At 36.3% G+C, this 21,947-nt stretch overlaps 1 protein-coding gene across 1 annotated transcript in view; it reads right to left on the bottom strand.

The window, feature by feature from the left end:
- Nucleotides 1–11,710, bottom strand: part of USP34 (ubiquitin specific peptidase 34) — a 125,660-nt gene extending 113,950 nt beyond the window's left edge. The window contains exons 1-5 of the mRNA XM_010575059.1: nt 11,707–11,710; nt 10,809–10,896; nt 6,971–7,391; nt 1,528–1,578; nt 1,195–1,344 (exon numbers count right to left, since the gene is read on the bottom strand). Of these exons, the coding sequence (XP_010573361.1) occupies nt 1,195–1,344; nt 1,528–1,578; nt 6,971–7,391; nt 10,809–10,896; nt 11,707–11,710 (714 nt within the window). The remainder of the gene's footprint in view (nt 1–1,194; nt 1,345–1,527; nt 1,579–6,970; nt 7,392–10,808; nt 10,897–11,706) is intronic.
- Between the last annotated feature and the right edge of the window lie 10,237 nt (nt 11,711–21,947).

Raw genomic sequence — 21,947 nt, 5'->3', positions numbered from 1 at the left:
CAAAAATGTTTGGTTCCACGACCAAAATTTACTGGTAAACCAGAATAACCTACAAGACCATACATTTTCTGCAGATGGTTTCAATGAAGACTGCAGGCTGCACTGACAACAGCTAGAGATCAAGAACTTATCAGATTATCACCTGAAAGCTCATCAGATCATACAGAAAGGGCCAGAGGGTAACACATCTCCACAATTTAACATACAGAGGTCCTGCAACAGTCCTTCTGTGCGAGCTTACAAGAATGGAGCTTATCATGGCCTTACTCATTTATTCTCTGACCTGCAAGTTAAGAACCATTACACTAAAAGGATCAGGAGCGAGTGATACAGATCACCAACATTGGCTTTATTTCAGTTACTGGTTCCTTTGATGCAAACATATTCCAAGAACATCATCCTGGCTGATCAGTAACACCAACATGGAAAGAGGGAAGATGTGTGGAAAGAAGGATCTGATTTTAAGTATTAAAAATTGCAATCAATGTCAAAATTATGTTCAACTCACTTCATACAAGGCGTAACAAACAATTGTTTTCCTTTTTGTCCATATGTAACATCCACAAGACAGGTCACAACTTCACATTCTCACATTACACTAGGTCTTCAGATGTCCTTCTTTAGAGACTGGTTTTTATTTCTACTACCAATCTCCTTTGCATCTCCACTGATATAAATTTATAATTCTGCTAGTCAAAATTCACTAGTATTTCAAAATGGAGAAATGATGAAGGATATGTATTCTGAAACTAAGTGAAAATAAAAGATAGTTACCTCTATGCTGCAAATGTGTATAATGATACAAAATCACAGGAAATTGAGAAGAAAAATCCATAGGCTTTTCATTTGTGCCTCACAGGAAATAGATAAAAAGTTAATATAGCCCAAAGAAGCGTAAAACTTTTCCATGACACAACTTCAGGGACAGAAATTACTTCTGACAACATTCTTGTAAGTATCTTCTGGGGCTGTTACAATTTTCGTATCTAGGTGCAAACTTGCAAAACTACTTGTGTGCTTACAGGTGATGTATAGGGTTTGGATGATGAAATGCTCAGTGGACGAGCAAACCTCACATTCCTAACAAGGAAAATCTTAGTGTTTTTCTTCCTCCCTAGTCCTACAGAATTCTTCCAGACTTCAGTCCTTTTACTTTTTGTGTTTAACATGAAACAATTTAAAGACAATACTTACATTAGATACCACTGTGATAAATGCATGTGCTATAAGAAATGGCAGTGTCTCAGGGGTTCCGTATTCAAAACAATCCTTCATGAGGGAAAGGCCATTTTTTCCACAAAACAGACAAACATAACGAAGCAAGTGCAATGGTACTTCTACATCCTAGAAATATTTAAAAAAAAAAGAAGAAGAAGAAGAACAACTTGAACAATCAATACTAGATCCATTCAGACATACAGGAAATTCAAAAGCTACATCAGGATAACACAAATCTATACAGAGGAGCAAACATGGCTATTTTAAGTTTCTAGGAAACGTGCACCTATTTAAAAATGGACAACTTACATTCATATCACAGAACGCCCCTAATATATTGCTTTCTTGAGCAGAAATATCCTGTTTAAAGGAGAAAAAAAAAATTAACTGGAGCAATAAAAACACATTTATAGGAACAAAAAAACACTGACCATTAACAGATACTATAGTCAACTAACAAAAAACAAAACCCTGACTTAGAAGAAGACAGAAGCTCAAGCTTTGCTCCACTTTTATACTGCAAAACATACTTTTCTAGTTCACCATTTTACCTTTGTTAAGATGTATTTATAAGTACACAAATATACACTTAGGATAACATCTCAGCAGTGGCTCTCAATGGCTGGATTTGACAGATCATTCTTCAATCCCACCCCCCTTCAGATCACCAATTTTTTCAACAGGAATACTTCAAAGGTGATAGTCCAGCACACTGGCTGCATACCAGCCTGAGAATTACAGAACTAATCTAGGTACTTTTGAATGCAATTTTTGCATAAATATGAGACATATATCCAAACATCTGAATTTAGATGAAATGTAGGATGTTCTACTATCCTATATTTAATGACTTAAGGGGCTAAACTGTCAAATTATTCATTCCCATCAGAATATTAAAATTCCTTTGCTTCAACTACTGTATTTTTTTTATATACAGCAAAACCCATCATATAAAATAAGTGGCTAATACTCTTTACAGGATTAAGCTAACTAAAGAGAGGGAAGGAACTGTATCACCCTATCAATCTGTTAGCTATTTGCTGCAACAAGAAATCTATTTTCTAGAAGTACTAAACTAAAAAGCATTTGGAAAAATAGCTTTTCTTTTTAACGTTCACAACATCCACTTGTTGGGCAGTATAAAGCAGGAATTTTCTTTATTAGGGTTGTAACACATATTGTGTGTATCTTGCATATGGCTGGGGGCAAAAGGGCACTGAAGATACCATAAAATGTGACTGTAAAACCACAACATTGCCATGGATACTTGCAGGTAGTTACAGCACGAATTCTTTTCCTTCCCATCCCTTTATGCCAAACACCCAGTTCTCATATTCACAAATCAAATGTAAGTTTAACTTAACTTTAAGTTCTTTAAATGAAGTTTCCCGAGTATATTTAAATAGCTGTGTAGGAGTAAGCTTCTTAAAACTGTACCAGAGGATACTGGAGGCAAGCAATTTTGGATGGATTACGTGTGATACAAACATTTTGAATTATTCAATATGCTCATATTATAGCTAAGCATTTATTTTCTTTTTTCTTCTGCTGAACTCTAACTCATGCCTGAACTCGTGATACTCTTAAGATATTTTTAAAATAGCTTTGAAGCCAGTGGGTGGTATGTTTTCAAGTAGCAAGAAAAGGTGTTCATCACTCTGTGCATGAAAACTGTAGAAAAATTGTGAGAAATTTCATTAGTTTTCTTGAATAAAAGAGACTTGTTGTCGAGTGAACCACAGTTCTCAGAATCCAGAAATCAAAAATGCACGGAGGTCTGTTGCACAAGTCCTGCAAAGCTTACTAAAAATGTTGCAGTTGAGAGACCAAGCCTGGAAACATGACTTCTGTTCTTGCAGATGTGAAACAGAACAGAGACTGAGAATTCCTTAAGATCAAGTTTATAAGGAAGCAAGAATATTCTTCATGGGAATCTAACATGGCATTAAAAAACACCATCACTTCAGATAAAATGTACTAGCTGAGGTCTGACATGGACACAATCTTGGTGGCGGGCACTTAATTAGGGATATCTTCCAAGAAAATATTTACTTGAAAAGGAAAAGCAGAGATAGCAAGATTCCAAAGAATCAGCAACTACAGCTACAGACACTTAAACAACTGATTTTTTTTTTTTCCCCCCTCTTTCATTTCATCCTCTGTCAAGAACTGCTAAATGGTTGGATAACTCCCTTCAGATTCATTGTTCATTCTGAGACAGGGCAAAGTTCAGGTCTGCACTTTACATTGTTGCTTCTTTCTCTACAGGATTTTAAGAGCCTCCATTTTCCAATTTTTTATTTCCCCTCGAAGTATCCATTCCAGGTATCACACTTGCTGCATAGAGTAAGTATAAAAAGAAGAATAGGGCATACAGTCTTAAACTACCCTGTATGCAAGATCTCTTAAAAGATATCCCATAAATTAAAAAAATAAAAAAACCCTAATTCCAAAGTATGAACATTTCCCCCCAAAACAACCAACCATATTTATAAAAATATTTTGAGTTAATTTTGTTTAGGCTGAAAAATAGACACAAAGGCCTCTGTCTGGGCACTAAATATATTGGTAGATCTCAACAGAAGAAAACGGTGTGTTTCCAGACATTATCTTCAGAGTTTTTCCAATATTTATGAAGTGGGCTGACCTCTAACTAACTGCAACCAATTCCACTGTTTTAGAAATCCAAAATTAGTAAAAAGACATTTTTCATTAGGCTTCTCAGCAGTTTAAGAAAAGTTGAGACAAACATTCTGTCTATACAGACTCATATTCATTCTACACAGGTCAAGACTATATACTTGTCAATACGCTTGATTTACTTCCACATGATGTAGTTTCACTGTCCTCGTATACAGCATATTTCTGTGACACTTCTGCCCTCTGCAAGGCCACTTGTTCAAGGTAGCTTCTGCTGTCAAGAGTACACAGCCCTTCTGGCTACAGATCAGGCTTCCATGGTCTTCACTCCCTCACTTGAGAAATGTTGTAAGGGACAAAATTAATTCTTAGCCCACATAATTTAAGGAGAGAATCTATAGGATCATATACAGGCAAACACCCTTTTGACTACCAATAACTCTTGCTTTGCTGTTCATTTTCATCCAACTTCATGAACTCCTAAGCTAAGGAAAACATCCTACTTTCACATGAATGTTTTTCTTCCCCACTAGATGGTCAAGTGTAAAATGGCTTTGGCAAGCACCTGATAAGAGGATTAGACTTCAAGACTTGTCTGCTGTCAATAAGAACAAAGATCTTGGAGGTGTATACAGACCAAAGGCTAACAGTAATACTGACTGCTAATCGTTACCAGATGGTAACAATACCATGTGTGAAAGCCTTAAATTGGAAATTTTTAAGTGACAGCCTAATTGGTAATTTCTAGGCAAAGTGAAACCTTACTGGACATGATGACTCAATGAAATTGCGTAAATTCATCTCAAGAATCTGGAACAAGGAATTTCTAAAGTCAGTGAGAGTGGAGATTGGAGTCTGTTTTGCATCAGAAAACTTCCCTTTTTACAGGGCAAAAGAAATACTTAGAGAGGGAAGGAGAGCTACACCAGTTTCTCCCAACAAATTCTTGGCAGATTTGGTCTGTTCAGGAATCTGTTTAGCTTACTAGTATAGATGATACACTTGAAACAGGGATTTTTATTTTATGATCCCTTGAGGACTAAGTCCAAGCCTGATTTAAAACAAAAAGTGCTCCCATTACTGGGACTAATAACTTGCCTCAATTCAACTAAGATGTGCTCTAGACTAAAATCCAAACTAAATTCTAAACCTCAGTAAATGAGTTACTCATGGTACTAGGAAGTTTTGACACTAAAATAGCTAACATTACTACTTTAGAGTAACAGACCCCTAGTGCTTCCTAATTATAGAAAACCTCAGTTTGTAAGAAAAATGATTGATGCTGGGACCTTTTAAATGCAAACAAAAAAATCTCACCCCAAAAAAGGAAAAAGGTACACAACAAATATGGCAGGCTAGCATATTCCATACCTGGAAACACAAAAAAGTCTAGTAGAAAAGTAAAAAACTTTTCCGCTCACTTGTCTGTACCTCAGGAAAGTGTTTTTCATTCTCAGTTTCACTTTAAGTTATGTTTTTAGGATAGCTAACAAATGCATTCAATAATTCAAATTACATATACTAGTATGACATTTATATGATATATACTAGTTATGTCTAGAGTGACAGCCAGTCACAGTACAACAATCTACAGCATATCTGTGCCCAAATCACTTTATGGCTGCACATCAAGTGATAAAGAAATCCCACCGGGTACTTTGAGATTTTCTTTTTATCAGCTGGAATTGAAATTGAAAGAGAAGAAAAAAATACCTGAAATTGTCATTTAAAAGAAGAAAGCATGCTTATCCATAGAAAAGCTGTTGCAGAATTGTTCATTGTGTATTCCTATGAAGCTAGTTTCAGTAGGCATCCCAGAGGAGTACAAAAAATAAATCACTTAAGTAGCCATTGATTTATTTTTTTAACTGACAAGATAGATCTACCCTCTACAGTTCCTGCTTGCAGAGGCTGAACTACAGCTTTATTTATGTATGGTGAAAGTTTAACAGGCAGGCCAAAATGAATGATGGGAAACCTGAAATCCACAAATCCTAACTTCGCCTCATTTTGCTACACACATGTATTTGTGAGACAACCTCTGTTAACTTAGGCCCATATGTTTCGGAATAAGACAAGAAACCAAAATCCAGCCCACCCAAAACACCTGCTATGTTACAGGTTTTAACTAGATTTATTGTCAGATATGGCAGGATTCATTCAACAAAAATTGATTATATCTTGTGATCACCTTAGCATACATCACTAAAAATTATATACAAACTTGGTATCTTCTCATTATGGACTTAAGTTTACTTTTTAAACTTAACCACTCAGAGCTCCAACAGAACTCCCCAAACTCTCCAAATAAAAAAATAAATAAATAATAATTTAAAAAAGGGTTAACTGTAGTCTAATTCGCCATTTTGACTTTCTCAAAAGTTTGTTGGATAGAAGCTTTTTTTATATAGCTAAATATATATCTTTGCACACAAATATTGTAAAAAACATGTTTATTTGTTATTAGACTACCGCAAGTTGGACCAAAATCCAACCTTGCCAAGAATTATATTGTTTCAACTAGGAAATGCTAACACCATCATATTTACGTCAGAAACTGTGAATTAAACATCGCAGGATTTTTTAAAATTTTTTTGTTTGGTGTTTTTTTTGGAAGAAAATATGGAAAATCAGCACCGTAGAACAAAGCTACTTGTGCAGAGCTCAGTTACTCTAGTCAATTAAACAGCCATTCTAACAAGTAAGTTTGGTCTTGCACAAAGTTTAGTTTATGAAGCTTTGCTTCTAGAACCATAGATTGTAATGAAAAGAAATTAGTAAACTATTAATGGGTTACCTTCTGGAAGAAAGGCTTCGCTATAGTCCCCTTTTTGCCTTCCTGTTATTTAAACAGTACAATAATTCAGTATACAGTTCCATCCAACAATTATCAATATATTACCTATAACAATTAAGCACATTTTAAAGAAAGTGTAAGAGTATGTGTCATTTTAAAAGTTTCTCTGAAAACTTCTACTGAAGTCAACAGGAGAGCTGAATTTGCCCGTCCTGTGTGAAAGCAACTGTCACCAAACACGCACAGTCTACTCATTAATGAGAACAAATAACCTGTTACAAAATAATTAAATATACACATAAAGATAAGATATACCTCTATTGTGGGATGAGTATTATGCTTATAAGCAGTGTACAGAGGAAACTGAATCTGAAAGATTTTTGCCACGCACAGCAACAACTTTTCCTTCTCATCAGTGCTCCATAAGCTAAAAGCATCAGTGTTCTTTGCAGACTCCTCCTCTGTCAGGATACAAGTTCTTGCAGAATCTAATTTTTTCTCTACAGATTTTTGCCGTTCTCCACTTTCTTCTTCATGAGACTCTCTTTCTACATTCAGGGGCTCATCAGCATGATTACTCTGATCTTGCCATGTTGACTCTATATTAATAGTGCAATGTTTACAGAGCTGGTCCCGCAGAGCTTGAACTTGGGCAATCACTAAGTTAATAAGCGCGCATACTACTTGGTTAAAGATCTCCAAATGTTTATACTCCTTGAAACAGCACAGACATTGTCTGTAAGAAAACAGAAAAAAATAAAAATAAAAATTCCTTAAGTATCAGAACAGGTAACTGACCAAAAGAACTCTTCACTTTAAAATATTTTAGACAACAAAATATTTGACAGACCCGTAAAAGTAAGGAAATCCAAATGAAACAGACTCTACCCAGCAGCAAGAGGGAGTCACAAAGCCTTCCTTAAACCCTGTGAACATCCCATTACTTCCAAATGCTTACCAAAACTATGAAGTCCCTGTTATCATTTAGCAGCTGCCACTGTGACTAAAATATACAAAAGAAATCTTAGGGGCAAGGTCACCATACTACTACAGAAGCAATGTTCTTCAGTATGTTCCTGAATCCATTTCCTCATTTGGTTTTTCTCTACTGATATTTACTGCAATAAACCACCTGACATGCTTGTCAACTGTGTAAGAACTAATTATTGTTATTTTTAAATCAACAGGGTTGCAAAATAATTTTATTTTTAATCGACTATTTAAGCTTGTTTGCTTTATCTGTATTTGGATAGAAACCCCATGCACATTGGTACCCTTCACCCATATGGGAAAAAGCAGTATCAAGTATCTTCATTACTTTATTCACTTTGTAGGCTAAGATTATTCCTCTGAGTATCTACTGACAGACTGTAAACTAAAAAGAAGAAGGGGAAAGACTATACACCATCCCTTTATCCACATAATAAGAAAAATCAATCAGATCATCAAGCTAGAAAACTCTGTAATATAGCTCTAGTTGTGGGCAAGGACAACTATATATGTCAAAGAGATTCTGGGTGCATAAACCCCCCCCAGGATCGATACCCTAGAACCTATTGTCTGGGAACATTTGTTTCTTCCATACAAACAAGCAACATCCTCATTCTGAACAGAAGGTGGAGGATATCCCCCTAAAAAGGATCTAAATCCTGGAGACCGTAGAGAAGAAAGCAAGCAATAAGCAAGGGGACTTCAATGAAGACTAAAATTAAAGGCTACATGCTTGTAACAGAATCTTTGAGATGAGCTCAACTCCTTCTCACTCAAAACTCTACTAAACAATATAACTGCTGTATAAACTGGTAGCTATGCTCAGTAGAGACCTTTCTCCTGTTACACAGAGAACAATGGACTCCCATCCATGACTAGAGTTCTCAGATACTAAAATATAAAAATTACACATACCATTTCTGAGAGAATTAGCAGGCAAAAGATAGGGCAAGAAGTCATCAGTAAGAAGTGGTTAAAAAATTATTTGGCAAAGCATAGCATTTAATCTAGAAACTGGGCTTAATAATTATAATTTGTAAGAAAAAAAGACAGAGAACTCAGAACTATGACAGGTAGAGGGTGCTGCCTCTCTTGATGGAATACAAATATGCCCTTAAGCTACAGCTCTTAAGGCACAGACATTCTGAACACAGCTCTTTTTTTTCAGTGGGTTAGACTGAAAGATAACATTCAGTATTCCCTAATTTCAGCACAGATAGTGATGGAAGCATCTAAAACCTTTTTTTCCATCTGTGCAGGAAGAAAAATCCTTTTAATATTGTGTAAGTGGAGTGTGCCTTTGCCTATTTGAAAAATAGATTCCCATGATTTAATTGTAAATGTATTTTCATATTAACAAATGACAACAATGAATTACAGGCAAAACCAAGCATATCCTCAAGCATTTATCCTTGGGGAAGACTATGTACAATAGGTCCACCACTTATGCCTACAAATTACTACCCCACTTGGCTGTAACAAATTATTCTCAATGACAACAAAAAGTCTGGTGAATACTTCTCACACAGCTGTATTTGAATGCCAACCGATATTGGAGAATTCTCTATTGGGCAAAGGCACATTTTATTTTCACGATAGAGGTATGTGCAAAACCTCTAAGTCTTTATATATCTGAATGTGTTCACAGGAAGAAGAGCTCCACCAAAAATTAAATATCTGGGAAAAAATGAGTATGCTACGACTTCTTTGAACATTAACAGTTTCAAGAAGAAAACCGAAATGGAAACACTAAACACAGATGGAATAAAAAGGTATTCTTCAGGCTGAGTTGCCAACTGATCTTCTGAAGGAAAGCATAGATTTAAACTATAGGCAACAAAATAAAAAGTAGTTCTTAAGGAAGGCCTCAAGCACAAAACAACAAGCAGAACTCTCAAAAGCCCATTTGGCAGATTAGAAACAGGACATGAAATTAAAGTGTAAAGTAAAATTCCTTCCTGTGTCCTCTTTGCTGGACTCTGCTTTGAATAGGTTAAGGACTGTTTTCCATACTCTTTTATAGTGTGAAACCATACATACAGAAGGTAAAATAAACCAGAAGAAAATAAAGAGTTAAATATTATCCAGTCTTTATTTTTTCTTCAGGTTGGACTTGTCATGCTACAGCTGTTGAACAGAACAAAATTCTGAACAGATGATGACCTGGAAAATGACTAGGCTGCAATTGTTCTCAGACAAACTTGGGATCTAGGACCTGTCAAGAAATGACAGGATTCTGGTTTCTGTTGCTGCTATTTATTTTGATTTAAAATTCCCTCTCTGTGTCTAATAGCATATTGCAGGACATAATGAATTTGCTTTGAGTGCCTTCCTTGGGCAGAATGAGGAAGGAGAGGATTCCACTTTCGCAGGTATTCAAAATGTGACATTCCTTTTTTTTTCTTTTGGAGTCTTCTAAATGCCAGAAAAATGTTTTCCAATTTATTCTCTATGCTTTTCCCAATATTTCTTACAATTCAGTTTGGTCTTGTGACCACTGCTGAACACTGAATTCCAAAACATCCTTACTGTAGATTCTTCCTAAAAACTAATATCCATAGAATTCCTTGTGCTGGAAAAAAGTAAGTAGCTGTGAGGTAAGCAGAATAGCTGATAAAAGTACCTTAAAAAAAAACCCCAACAACAGTAATTTAAATAATAGATTAAAAGTAATAATGTAGTTGATTTAAGACAACCATGGGCAAAGGATTTTCTTTATCAGTTTAGTAACTATGGGCTGCAATCATTTGTCATCTTGACTCAGAGTATTGGGACATTGAGAAAAATTTAACATGATGGCCCCAGAGTGATCTTTTCTTAAATCCTTCTTACCCTACCCTGCCTCCACAGAATAAGGTCAGAAAATTTCATGTTAAAGGAGCAACACACATTATTTGTAACTGAAATATAGCTATTTATTGCTACACAATTATTACAGCATCCAGAATGCCAATCAGATTCAAAATATGCTTTGCCCAAAATGCACTGGGCAATACGTTTATTTTTATTTTCTAAGTAGTAAAATGTCCTTTACCGTCCAAGTATCACTTAGCTACACATTAATAACTTGCCCATTCTAATTCACTCTACTGTATTTTTTAAGAAGTGAAACCTACTCCAGATGATCCAGTAACATCAACACTCAAACTCAATCCAAAATTACCTTTGTGTCCAGGAATTGATGTAAGCAAATATCTTGAGGGCATGTTCCTTTCTGAGCTGCAACCCATCAGCACCTTCAATGTCCGATACTAAAGAAAACAAACCCAAACAGATTAGTAGCAAAAATATCCCTGTGCAATTGCTCTATTTTTATTAGAAATTATCTTTGATAGCATGAAAAACAAAAAAAAATATTTTGTAAATATATTTTCATACTGGAAACTGAAGTCCTCAACCAAATCTACATAATTTTTTCTTCAGTAAGCACAGGTAAGGTTTAGATGCAACTAACTTGAAAACAGAAACTGCACAGTATTCTTGAATACTGTTGTGAAAATTAGCGATTGAGAACAGCCCCTTCTTCTAATCCTCTCCTTATGAAATACTCTTCATAAGCTTCACTGAGAACGACTGATTGATGTGCACTTTCAAATATGAACCTTCCTCAACAATCTTACTCATTAACCAGGCACACTCCACCCCCAATTTTACAAGTCTGCATTTTGAGATGACCATGAGACCTTAACTTCCTTTTCCTGATCAGCTAAAGATAGGGGAAAAAAAAAAAAAACAACACAAAAAAACCACAACACAACAAAACTAGCAAGATAAGAACAACGTGTAGTGTATGTATAAAGTTATTTCAGACTAGCTAAATTGATGATTATTACTTTCAAATATAGACATGTCTATAATGACATTTAACCATTATGAATCACTAATTTGCAAAATGATAAACGCTTACCACATTTATTACAGCCGGAAACCAGAACAGTTATGCACCAAATTCAAAACCCAAATATTTCAATGAGGTATTATCAAATGTCCCACTTCTATCTAAAAAATGTTTATAGGCTGTAATAAACCAAACATCAGTAGTAGTCCACATCTTTACTTACGCATCAAACGATTATATATTGGGGCACTGCAATTCTGTCTACCAGCCAGATACCTTTCCCCAACTATCAAAGCACAATTCTCATTTCCTCCATGTCCTAAATTTCCATACACTTCTATAACTATCTAATTGCTACACAAACTGAGAATGTCAGCATTCCTTTTAAGTTGGCCATTTCATTTATAACAAAAACAAGTATTCGTTTCACATGAAATTGAGTATTACATGCTCACAAATCTACTTCACAAGCAAGCTTTGTGGGAAAGGTTCTCTGAGGCAAGCTCTTCAGAATCCCTACCTCAACCTCTTTTCCAGCCTCAGCCTTGCAAGGTCCTATGAATACAGGTTTCCAAAAACTAAAGCTAATTAAAGTCTGCTGGCACCGATCAGAAAGTAAAGTTCAGAAGAATACCACTTCAGAGAACAATCACACAAAACAAATACTTATGACTTCTTTGAAATAAGGACATTACATATGCACATACATCATATACATACATATTTTCATATATATGCACACACAAATATAAAAATACACAAAAAGCAGCCTCTCAATAGGATACCATTAAACTTTAAAAATCACTTTTCTGTCTCACTCCTAGAAGGCTTTAAAGATTCCTACATAACACTGGACAAAGTACAAAATTGACAAACAGACTAAAAGACGGGTATCACTTGATACTACTTTTTATTTTAAACACTGCAAATTACCATGACACTTGACTCTCTTCAGGCCAAAGCACAGCGCTGAAGAAACTAACAACTCTGTCAAACAATTTAGGTCAAGCTTACTGCAAAAGACACATCCTTAACTATAGATAGTATCTTAAAAAAGACTTGCCCAGCATAAAAGGTTCATAAAACCTTCATTTTCCGAATTTTGTGAGCATTTTTTTCTTTTTCATTAAGATGAATTGCTTCAAACTTGACACAAAAACTGCTGACAACAATTTAGTAGCAACAAACTTAATTCTAATTTGTAGGATCTTACATATACATTTATAAAACTTCCTTCGTCCCCACATCAGCCTACTTAAAAACCACACACTCTAACAAGTAGGACAGTAACTCCTAACTTCCAGAGCAGCCTTTTCACTGCAATAGTTTAAAATGGTCCCAAATTTCCCTCTATGTGGTTAAGAAAAACTTAAGAACTGAAAGTGAAGAAAACTGGTCCCTTAAAAGCTACAATTGCCACATAAAGCATACAGAATGTAGAAGTTATGGAAATACCGAAGCTTATGCCCCAGGTCAAAAAAATAGGGAGGTATATGCACTAGTCGGAGAAACCTGTTACTTTCCTGTTTATGCATTCTACATCTCACATGTAGACCAACTTCAACTGGTCTTATTTACTAATCATTGCTAATTAATACAGTGGCTACATACATGATTTCCCTTTTGTTTTCTGTACCTAGAAATAATGTTCTTGTTCCTGAAAATACTCAGGAAGCTCAAAACAGGAGCAACCACACTGAGGCTGCAGTTTTCCAACTGAGCCGATCTAAAGTCTGTGCCACTACCAAAAGGGCAGTCACACATCTGGCAGGGCTTCTCCTACTGGACCTTAGTTGAAGCTCTCTTTTGCTCCTTAGCAGAAACGATGTTTTTCAGCTCAACTAATTTATGTCCTCACAAGGAAAATTTAAATCTTAGGCTTTCGAGTTCCTGAGTATCAACTTTGTGGATACTCTTGATTTACAGTACCTCTCCTTAGGGACACATGCAGCTTGAAGTACTGCAACAATTGGTTATGAAGCCTTTCTAGTATTTTTTTAATTGAAAAAAGTACAAACAGAAGAGCAATAGGAACAAACACACTCATCATTCCTGCACATTTGTTGATTTCAGTCAGTTCTGTAAGGACACCCTTGCTGCATATGATTTCACTTCCAATTGATGTCTCTCCTTTCAAACTAGTTTTCTTCTACCTTAAACAGACCAGTAGTTAAAACAGGCTCGTCCACTTGTAAATGAAGCACGTCCTTTTATTCTCTCCCATATTCAAGCATACTGCATGCCTTAGATCCTCCTTAATCTGCTGTCTCCCCAGTCTCTCACACTTCCAGTGTTTCAAACCCAACAGTAACAATCACATCAAACTTTTTCAAAAACTTTTACTGTGACAAGCCTCCTTCTTGCAAATTGATTTGGTGGATAAGACTTTCCCCTAGTTTCATACCTAAGACAGTGATTCCCACGAGATGCACTAAGGCATACCTATGTGCTCTGAGAGCATCTGAAGCACACTGAAGTGGCAGCTTGTGTGCTCTCATCAATAAGAATTGATAATATGTGCTCCAGAGCTGTACAGCCAGTCATTCCATGATCTATTAGTATCTCTCTCAGCAGTGGCACTCTAATCCTAGGCTCAGCTCCTCCACCCCTGGCTCCAGTAGCTGCTTCTTTCTCCAGGCACTCACAAGCTAGCAATGTTAGAGATGCCTTCCCTAATTTACTCCTGAGCTCTGGACTCAGCTTTCTTTTCCTTCCTTAAAACTGCTCTAGCAAATTTTTCTCCTCAGTTAAAGCCTTAGACCTTCCCACCCTCCAGTCCTTCCTTTTTCCTCTTACTTTCCATGCACACAAACACCTTTGTCCTGCGCTAGATCCAATTTCAAAATCAACATAACTCAGTTTAAGTCCACACTACTAACAGCATCCATAGCCATACATTTCAACAACCATTAGTGCTCCTGCAGGAGCCCAGAGAGCTAGACTGGGAACTGAGCAAATCCAACTTACCAATCTAACTGAAAACTATCCACATTTTTGTTGGCTTTGCAAGCCACTGAATACTCAGAGTGGCAGCTATGTAAGCAGGGGGAGCTGGGAAGGAAAGCATAAGGAGTGTAAGGCTGAGAGAAATAAACACCTCTGTCATGACTGCAGATGTAAAATTGTCCCACCCCATCTGGAGTAACTTCACCCTAATACTGCTCATCTATAGGCAAAGAAACTGAAGAGATGGTTACTATTAGAGTATGGAAAAAACAGAATGGTGAAGGCCTCAAACAGATCCATCCAAGACAGAACAAACCAGCAGAAAGAAGACAGACTAGTATGTAGGTAAATTCAGCTAAATATATTCTACAAATATAATGTAGGAAATGGGGTCTTTCTGCATACTTGCAATGTCTTATTTCACCAAATCTTTACAAGATGGTTTAGAGATGTTTTGTCACAGTAACACCATACAAGAAAGAGCTGAGCTGCTTAACTAACCCAAAGTAGTAATTATTATTTGATTTTTTTAACATCTTCTACTGTATAAGTTATCAGATGTTCTTTAAAAAAAAAATAAATCAGCCATACTTAAAATGTAATTGTTTATTCGCATAACTGGCAAGAAGCCAAAACACACGATGGTCAAAGTAAAAATTTAAAACATTTCAGAAAAAAGAGTATTTCCTTGCTGTTTCCCCAGTCTCCCATTTTACTTGGCTAGCTTTAAATGAAAACTTGGGTAATTTACCTAATCTTCCACAAAAGGGTGATTTGTCAAAAGTGTATTATAGTACTAGAAACAACGTGATCTCCCAAGCTGAGAAAAAAAAACTATTAATAAAGCTACTAAACCAAGAAAATTACAGAAGATAAGAAAAATATAAATCAACTGCAAAGAAGGGGGCAATATAACTTCAAATGTGAACAAACGAAGCTCAGATCATAAGTGCATTTTTAGTAAGAACTTCAGAGCTAGAGGAACAGACTGTAATTAGACCTCAAGGACAACTATCATGCTAGACTTGTGAGGAATATCTTATATCCAAAGGTCACTTATCACACTAAGTACAAAATCAAATGGCAAGTAAAACCAATCAATTTTTAAAGTATACTTTCTCTACTTCCAGAAACATAATATAGTAAAAAGTAAACAATAGAAAACTCCTTAATATATATAACTGTAATTTCTACATATTCAAAACTGTAATGAGGTACAGTTGCATACAGATTCTGCTCCCTCCCCCTCCTCCCCCAAGCCTCATCTGATATCAGCTTCTCATAGGAAAGACTAGATCACTTTCAAAATGGACATTATTCTCAGAAATTGTTCCCTGAAACAGAATAAAGGAAACAAGAGCCATACACTAAAGGAAATAGTATTAGGGACATTAATACTAATCTTGAAAGGAATATATACATAATCTTCTGTTTAAGTACCTTTGTTCACACAGAGAACCAGCACATTAATTTTTTTATGCATTGAGATGTTTTCTGTTATTTGTAGGGGGGTTCTTTCTTTTTATGATCAAAAGGAAGTAAGATCATGGCCACAGAGTTTAGTGTCTCCCATTCCCTTTCTACTTTTATCTGTTAGAATTACTCCTTTTTTGTTATTAAGAATTCATGATTGCCTTAGCTTGATTCACCAGACTTCCAGACCTTTACAAAGCCATCTTTGACAAGTATCTAAAAGGACAGTGTCAACTTGAAGTTCAGTGGCAATAGTTTAACTGTCCAAGCTTCCCTACAACTTTTCAGTGAGGAAAATAAGTCTTCTTTCTTTCCACTCCTCAGTCTCCACAAAACAAAAGCGCCTCAGAATACTGACTAGATACACATACCCAAAGAGTGCTGAAACACTGTTGCAGAATGTACTATCAAATAAAAAAAGCAAGTTAATTCTTCAGTATTAGAAACATTGCTCAAATGCCAGGTTAACATAGGAAAAATCAGATCTGTAACCCAAAATACTGTAGTAATAAAATTCCATAATCATATGGTTAAGGTGCTTCTGAGTGCCTTTATGCTATCTTTATGATACTGACTTGTCAATGTCCACCCTTATCATATCACTACAGCACAGCATTATGGATAACTACACCCCCCTTCATTCCCACAACACACCTGAATTCATTTTAAGTCTAAATCTAACCCTACATTTCTTATATTTATAAATATTCCAACTTGATAAATCTATTGCTTTCCTGCAGGCTTTTGATTACAAAATATACAGAGATTACAAAGCAAATGTTACAAGGGACAACATAATAGCTTAAAGACAGGAATTAGAAACCCTTTTAAAGTCTTATTTCCTTAGAAAAACAAACTGTGATCATGTTACTGGCCTCTGTCAGACACTTAAACTTTTGAACATAAAAGCAATTTCAACAAATCTGACAAAGGTTTGCAAGTCTCAACAATACTGTGTTCTTATGAATGGAAATACAGAAACTACGCAAAAGAGTAAGGAAAAAGCAGTTACACCAGGTGCCCCAACTATCCCCCAAATCAGTCATCTGCTGGTTATTCAGCACCTGCATAATTCCTCATAGCCACAACGAGATCAGAAGGGCCTGAAGAGTTTTAATTCAGTATTCCAATGCATAGCATAGTTACACAACCAGGAGTAGCACAAGCATTGGTACGTTAATCAGCTAGACAGCACTTCTAAGATACAACTTCACCAGAACACAGCAAATCAGCTGACCTTAGGTAATTGCTACCTTTATATATCTCCCTGTTTCCCTGCAAACACCACCAAGTTCTCTCTGAGTCTCTACATGTCCCTCTCCATCCTATCTCCCTCATCTTCTCCAACACCTATTTTCCTTTTACTATAATACGCTAATGCAGTCTAGAGCAAAAATGAAGAAGCTGACTCTGAAAAGCTGTGTGAAATTTAAGAATTGTCATCTTTCAAAAGTGACGCCATCCTAAAGTTTTCAGCATGCTAGGTCACAATTGCTTTGGGTTAAAATGCCCCCTGTAGAATGGCCGTAGACATCTGCCTAAGCCAACAATTGTCCTTATTAAGAGCATCTTATGACTTTCACCTTCCCAAAGAGAACATGCCACAGCAACTGCTTCCAAGGAGAACAGTTCCACATGAAATTATTTTGAATGAGGTCAAATCTCAATTATCAGCTGATAATTTACCTAGAACACTGGAGTTTATTCTACCCAGAACTACCCAGATGAATTATAATCTGATTAAACTCTTAGATATACCATCTCAAACACAAAACACAATTGTGCTGCTTCATTAACAAGTTCAGGTCCAGAAGTAGCATTGCAACTTTCAGACAAAGCAAAGCCTAAGTTACTACGCTGTATAAACTCACACTGTTCCCACACAGTTTGCCACAGTACAAAGTTCACAAATACTCAATCCATGCAGTACTATCTAGCAGCAGAAATTTGATCTGGACTAGATGGGAATGTGAAATACACAATTCAGGTTGGGTCATGCCAATGGCGGGAGAAGAAGCAGCATCACATCCAGCACAGAGTGGCAAAGATACAGGCAAGTATAAGACTACTAGCAAACACTTAAGGAGCAGAATGAGCTTGCCTCAGTTAAATACTGTGTAATGTAGACATGGCTTTTTTGATCAAACACTAGTGGGAAGCAGTATAAGATCAGCTTGTGGATTATCTGGCTGTGAATGGAATAAAATGGGACAAACTGCATATTGCTCTGGCTTTGCTGGCCCAAGAAGACCCACCAGGAGTCTCAGCATTGTCCTTTTCAACGCCTCAGCTTCTGAAAGGGCTCACTGACCCCAACACTACACAGCAGGAGCGCACAAAGCCTGCTCAAGACTGGTGTGATGTCCAAGCTGTTGCATTTCCATGGAAGCCTGAGTGAGAGGAGCAGCAGTCTGGCAGTACAGCATGGGTGAGCCTGGGTCCAGAAGGGTTTATCAGCTCTGGTTCAATGTTAGTCATGTCAGATGTAAGGCTTCTATGAAAAGATCTATAGTATCTTTGCACTGTACCTCCTAATGCTTCTGTTATCTTGGGATTTTCAGCAGCAAAGATATTGCAGCCCTCCCTCTCCAGGGAAAGGGAAGTTACATATACTAAGGAAAAAAAACTATAAAGCAATTTCAAAGCATGTGTGCCACTCACTGGCATTTAAAAAAAAAAAAAAAAAAAAAAAGTCTTGTATCAGAGTCCTGTTTTAACTCAGTATTGTAAATTGTCTTTGACTCCAAGATAAAACATTACAATTCTGGGAAGACTGCGTTTTCATCTTTAATATGAAGTTGCTACAGTTCCTCTTTTAATAAAAAAAAATCAGCTCAATTTAAGTAGTATTTCCATACAATCAAATCTGCTTGACATCACCAAAATGCATACTAGATGCAGAGAGTCAGGCTGCCCATCATAATATTTTGACAATGGCCAATAAAAGTTTCTTAAGGAATCAATTCAGGATTGGACAAGCACTGCATAAAACCAGAATATCCTAGCATATCACTAATTACCGCAAGGTAAATTTCCAAAGCTAGGGTTGACATTGCCAATGCTGAAACTACTGCTTTGATAAAGGATTGCTTACCTTCAGTTTAAAACAGAGTACTTGCATTATTTCCTTTTAACATATTAACTTCAAAAACAATGCATCACTACTTGAATGTCTCTGGGTTTTAATTATTTTTCTTTAAATACTCCAGCTCTGAACTTTTAAAAAATACTACTTAAAGGTGAAAACATACAACTCAAAGTTTATCAAACTATTTTGTAAGTAGAACAAAGATTTCATTGCATGAACAAGATTTCAAAAGCTAAAGAGGTTTTCTATCAGTCTTAATTAAAAGTAGCAAGGAATGCAAAAATTAAAATACATACTCCAGGAAGCATTCTATTTTCAAGAGAGAACCTTGCAAATTAGTTCAGCTGTACTACTTGGCACACTATGAATCAGTTACAGAAAACAACAACAGCTTTTCTCCCACAACCAGAAAGAAAAGGCCCATGACTGAGCCACCACAGACAGTAAGAAGCAACATATTACCAGTAGATTTATAACAAAAGCCCCTAATGACTGTGCTCCAGGTTTTAGGGACAAAATTTATGACAGGCAAATATGATTAATTTATTCCTTACAAAGTATATTTGAGCCTGCTTAAACAAGGAGGTAATGTAGATAAATGAGCAATGGGTCATTATACTAAACGGAGCTTTAAACAGTGCGTTGAGAGCCCAAGAAGAGCTTGCTGAGCATTTGAACTCCAAGACATTATTTGTTTTCATCAACACAGACACAAGCAACCCTCGCTTAAAAAAGAGAGTAAAATATTGAGAATGCTGAGAAAGGATAGGCAAGCAGCAAAGTTGCATTCTCTCTCGACTTTCAAACATATGCTCAAATTTTGCACTCACTTTTGCTAGATAATCTGTATTTAATAATTCACCGAAACACATGGTGTATTCAGTAATTTGTTGGCTAAAGCATAATTATATAATTTTTTTTTCTGAAAGCTAGTAGACTGAAAGAAGTAAGAGATGGCTAAAGGCAATGTCTATGGCCTATAAAAATATCTCCAAGACTGCAGTTAAGTTCCATGACAAGCATCCCCCCCAATCAGAAGGCATATTTACAGATGTCATTTTGATATAAACGAATATTTTGCTAGTCACATTATCAGCAAGCGCACAGGGGTCAGTATCTGTAACTATGGCTAAACACAATGTACAAAGCCAACTCATTCTGGAAAGATTCAAACTGGCACTGTTGTTAAGACTTAACGAGTTTCCAAGACAGTGATGAAAATTGATCTCAAATCTGATCAACTTGATCAGACTGCATCTACTTTAAATATTACATCAGCAGATCAAGCATCAAGACTTATGATGTAAAATACTTTGTGGTAAAAGTTTAATTTCAAAGATTAAGAAAAAAAGTACCTCAGAGAAAAAAAAAAAAAAAAAAAAAAAAAACTAGGTCAACCATAAGTAAACTAGCAATAGTGTATTCCTAACTGTGAAAGAAGTCAGACTGGTCAATGCAGCGAAGAATTTACTGCATTGAACATCCTTAAACCAAGCAAAATAACTTACTTTAATCCAGCTTTCGAGCTCACACTCCCCAGTGCTATCCTATACTAGTTCCAAGAAGGAGAAACTAAAGTCGTTCAGACTCTTGTGTCAACTGATGACTGCTAGCCTAGAATGTAATTCCACCATACGCCTCCTGTCCAAAATACCAGGTGACTGAAGAGTGGCGTAAACTGTACTATGTAAGCCTTTCACAGACAGACCATTTCCCAAATTCCCCAGTAGATTTTGATATTCCAGCCCTTCTACAGCTTTTCTGGAGTTATCCTCCCTTGCAAACATGCCATTGTCCACTCCCAGCGCTGTTCATAGCTTCTCCAAGCAGAAAGAGTACAGAAGTGAAAGCACTGTCAGTTTTGTTGATGCCCAGGGAGTTTAGAATGAAAACTGATCACAAGATTTGCAAAAAACAGAGACTGTTGGCAGAGGACGACTCTGAAAAATACTAGTTTTTCAGTTCACACACCTTTAAAAAAATAATTTCACTAGTGATGAAAACAAAGGGGTTTATATTGTAACTTAAGTTAGGAAGAATTTAATAGTTACATGTCACAGATTAAGAAACAGGCAACTGACCGTTTCCTGAAAATGAAATTAAGCTCTCATTAAAAATTATCAAGTCCCCCCCAAAATGAGTGAGAAACACAACAGAGAGATGAAGACAATGAGTGTTGCACAACACAGCATGAAGCACACACACTAATACCATGCAATTTGTACACTTCTGGTACCCATGATTTGTTACAGAGCAACACGTAAAAGGCAACAGACTACCTTCTCAAGAAAAATCCACTTGCAGCTTAAAAAGCAGGACTTCTACTCTTGTAAGTATAGAGAAATACTTCATGTTTTGAGGGCACTAGTTTTACACAAAGTAAGAAATTAAGTGTGATGTACTTCTATAGCTGGAAGAAGGAAGAGAAAAAAAACAACCACCCAATTTTTTTCAAGGCTTGCAGAATGCTCCAGGGCTTTAGTTATTCCTCATGAATCTGCCAAAAAGCAACTACAAAAAATCAGCCTTGCCTGCACATCAGCACAGCAGGTATGGAAGCAGCACAATCTCAGCTGTTAAGGAATCTATACAGTAGCTAAGAGCAGTGTATATAGTAAGCCTTTTGGCTAACATATTTAAGGCCACAGTGCCCTGCTTTGCTTTAGTTTTCATCCTAAACTTTTCCCTGTTTCTGTATACAATTACATAAATTAAAAAGTCTCAAGTGGAAGTCAACTAAAAAAATGGTGCAATGAATTGGAGGCTTCTTCAATCTGGTGTGAAAAGAGGCAAAAAAGCTTTGCAACTCGCTTCCTAGATGGGAACTGATGATGTGCATGGAGGCTGATCTAGAAATTGTGCCCCAATTGTCACATGTTTTGAAGTCATATTTACAGACCTTCTACAAATTAGCTAAATAAAGGTCAACACTCAAAGGCGCTTTTTCTACAAGGACT

The sequence above is a fragment of the Haliaeetus leucocephalus genome, unplaced genomic scaffold (assembly GCF_000737465.1).
Source record: "Haliaeetus leucocephalus isolate CR32 unplaced genomic scaffold, Haliaeetus_leucocephalus-4.0 Scaffold450, whole genome shotgun sequence".
Classification (NCBI taxonomy): Eukaryota; Metazoa; Chordata; class Aves; order Accipitriformes; family Accipitridae; genus Haliaeetus; species Haliaeetus leucocephalus.
Note: the sequence above shows the minus strand (reverse complement) of the source record. Positions and strands in the feature narration are given on the sequence as shown.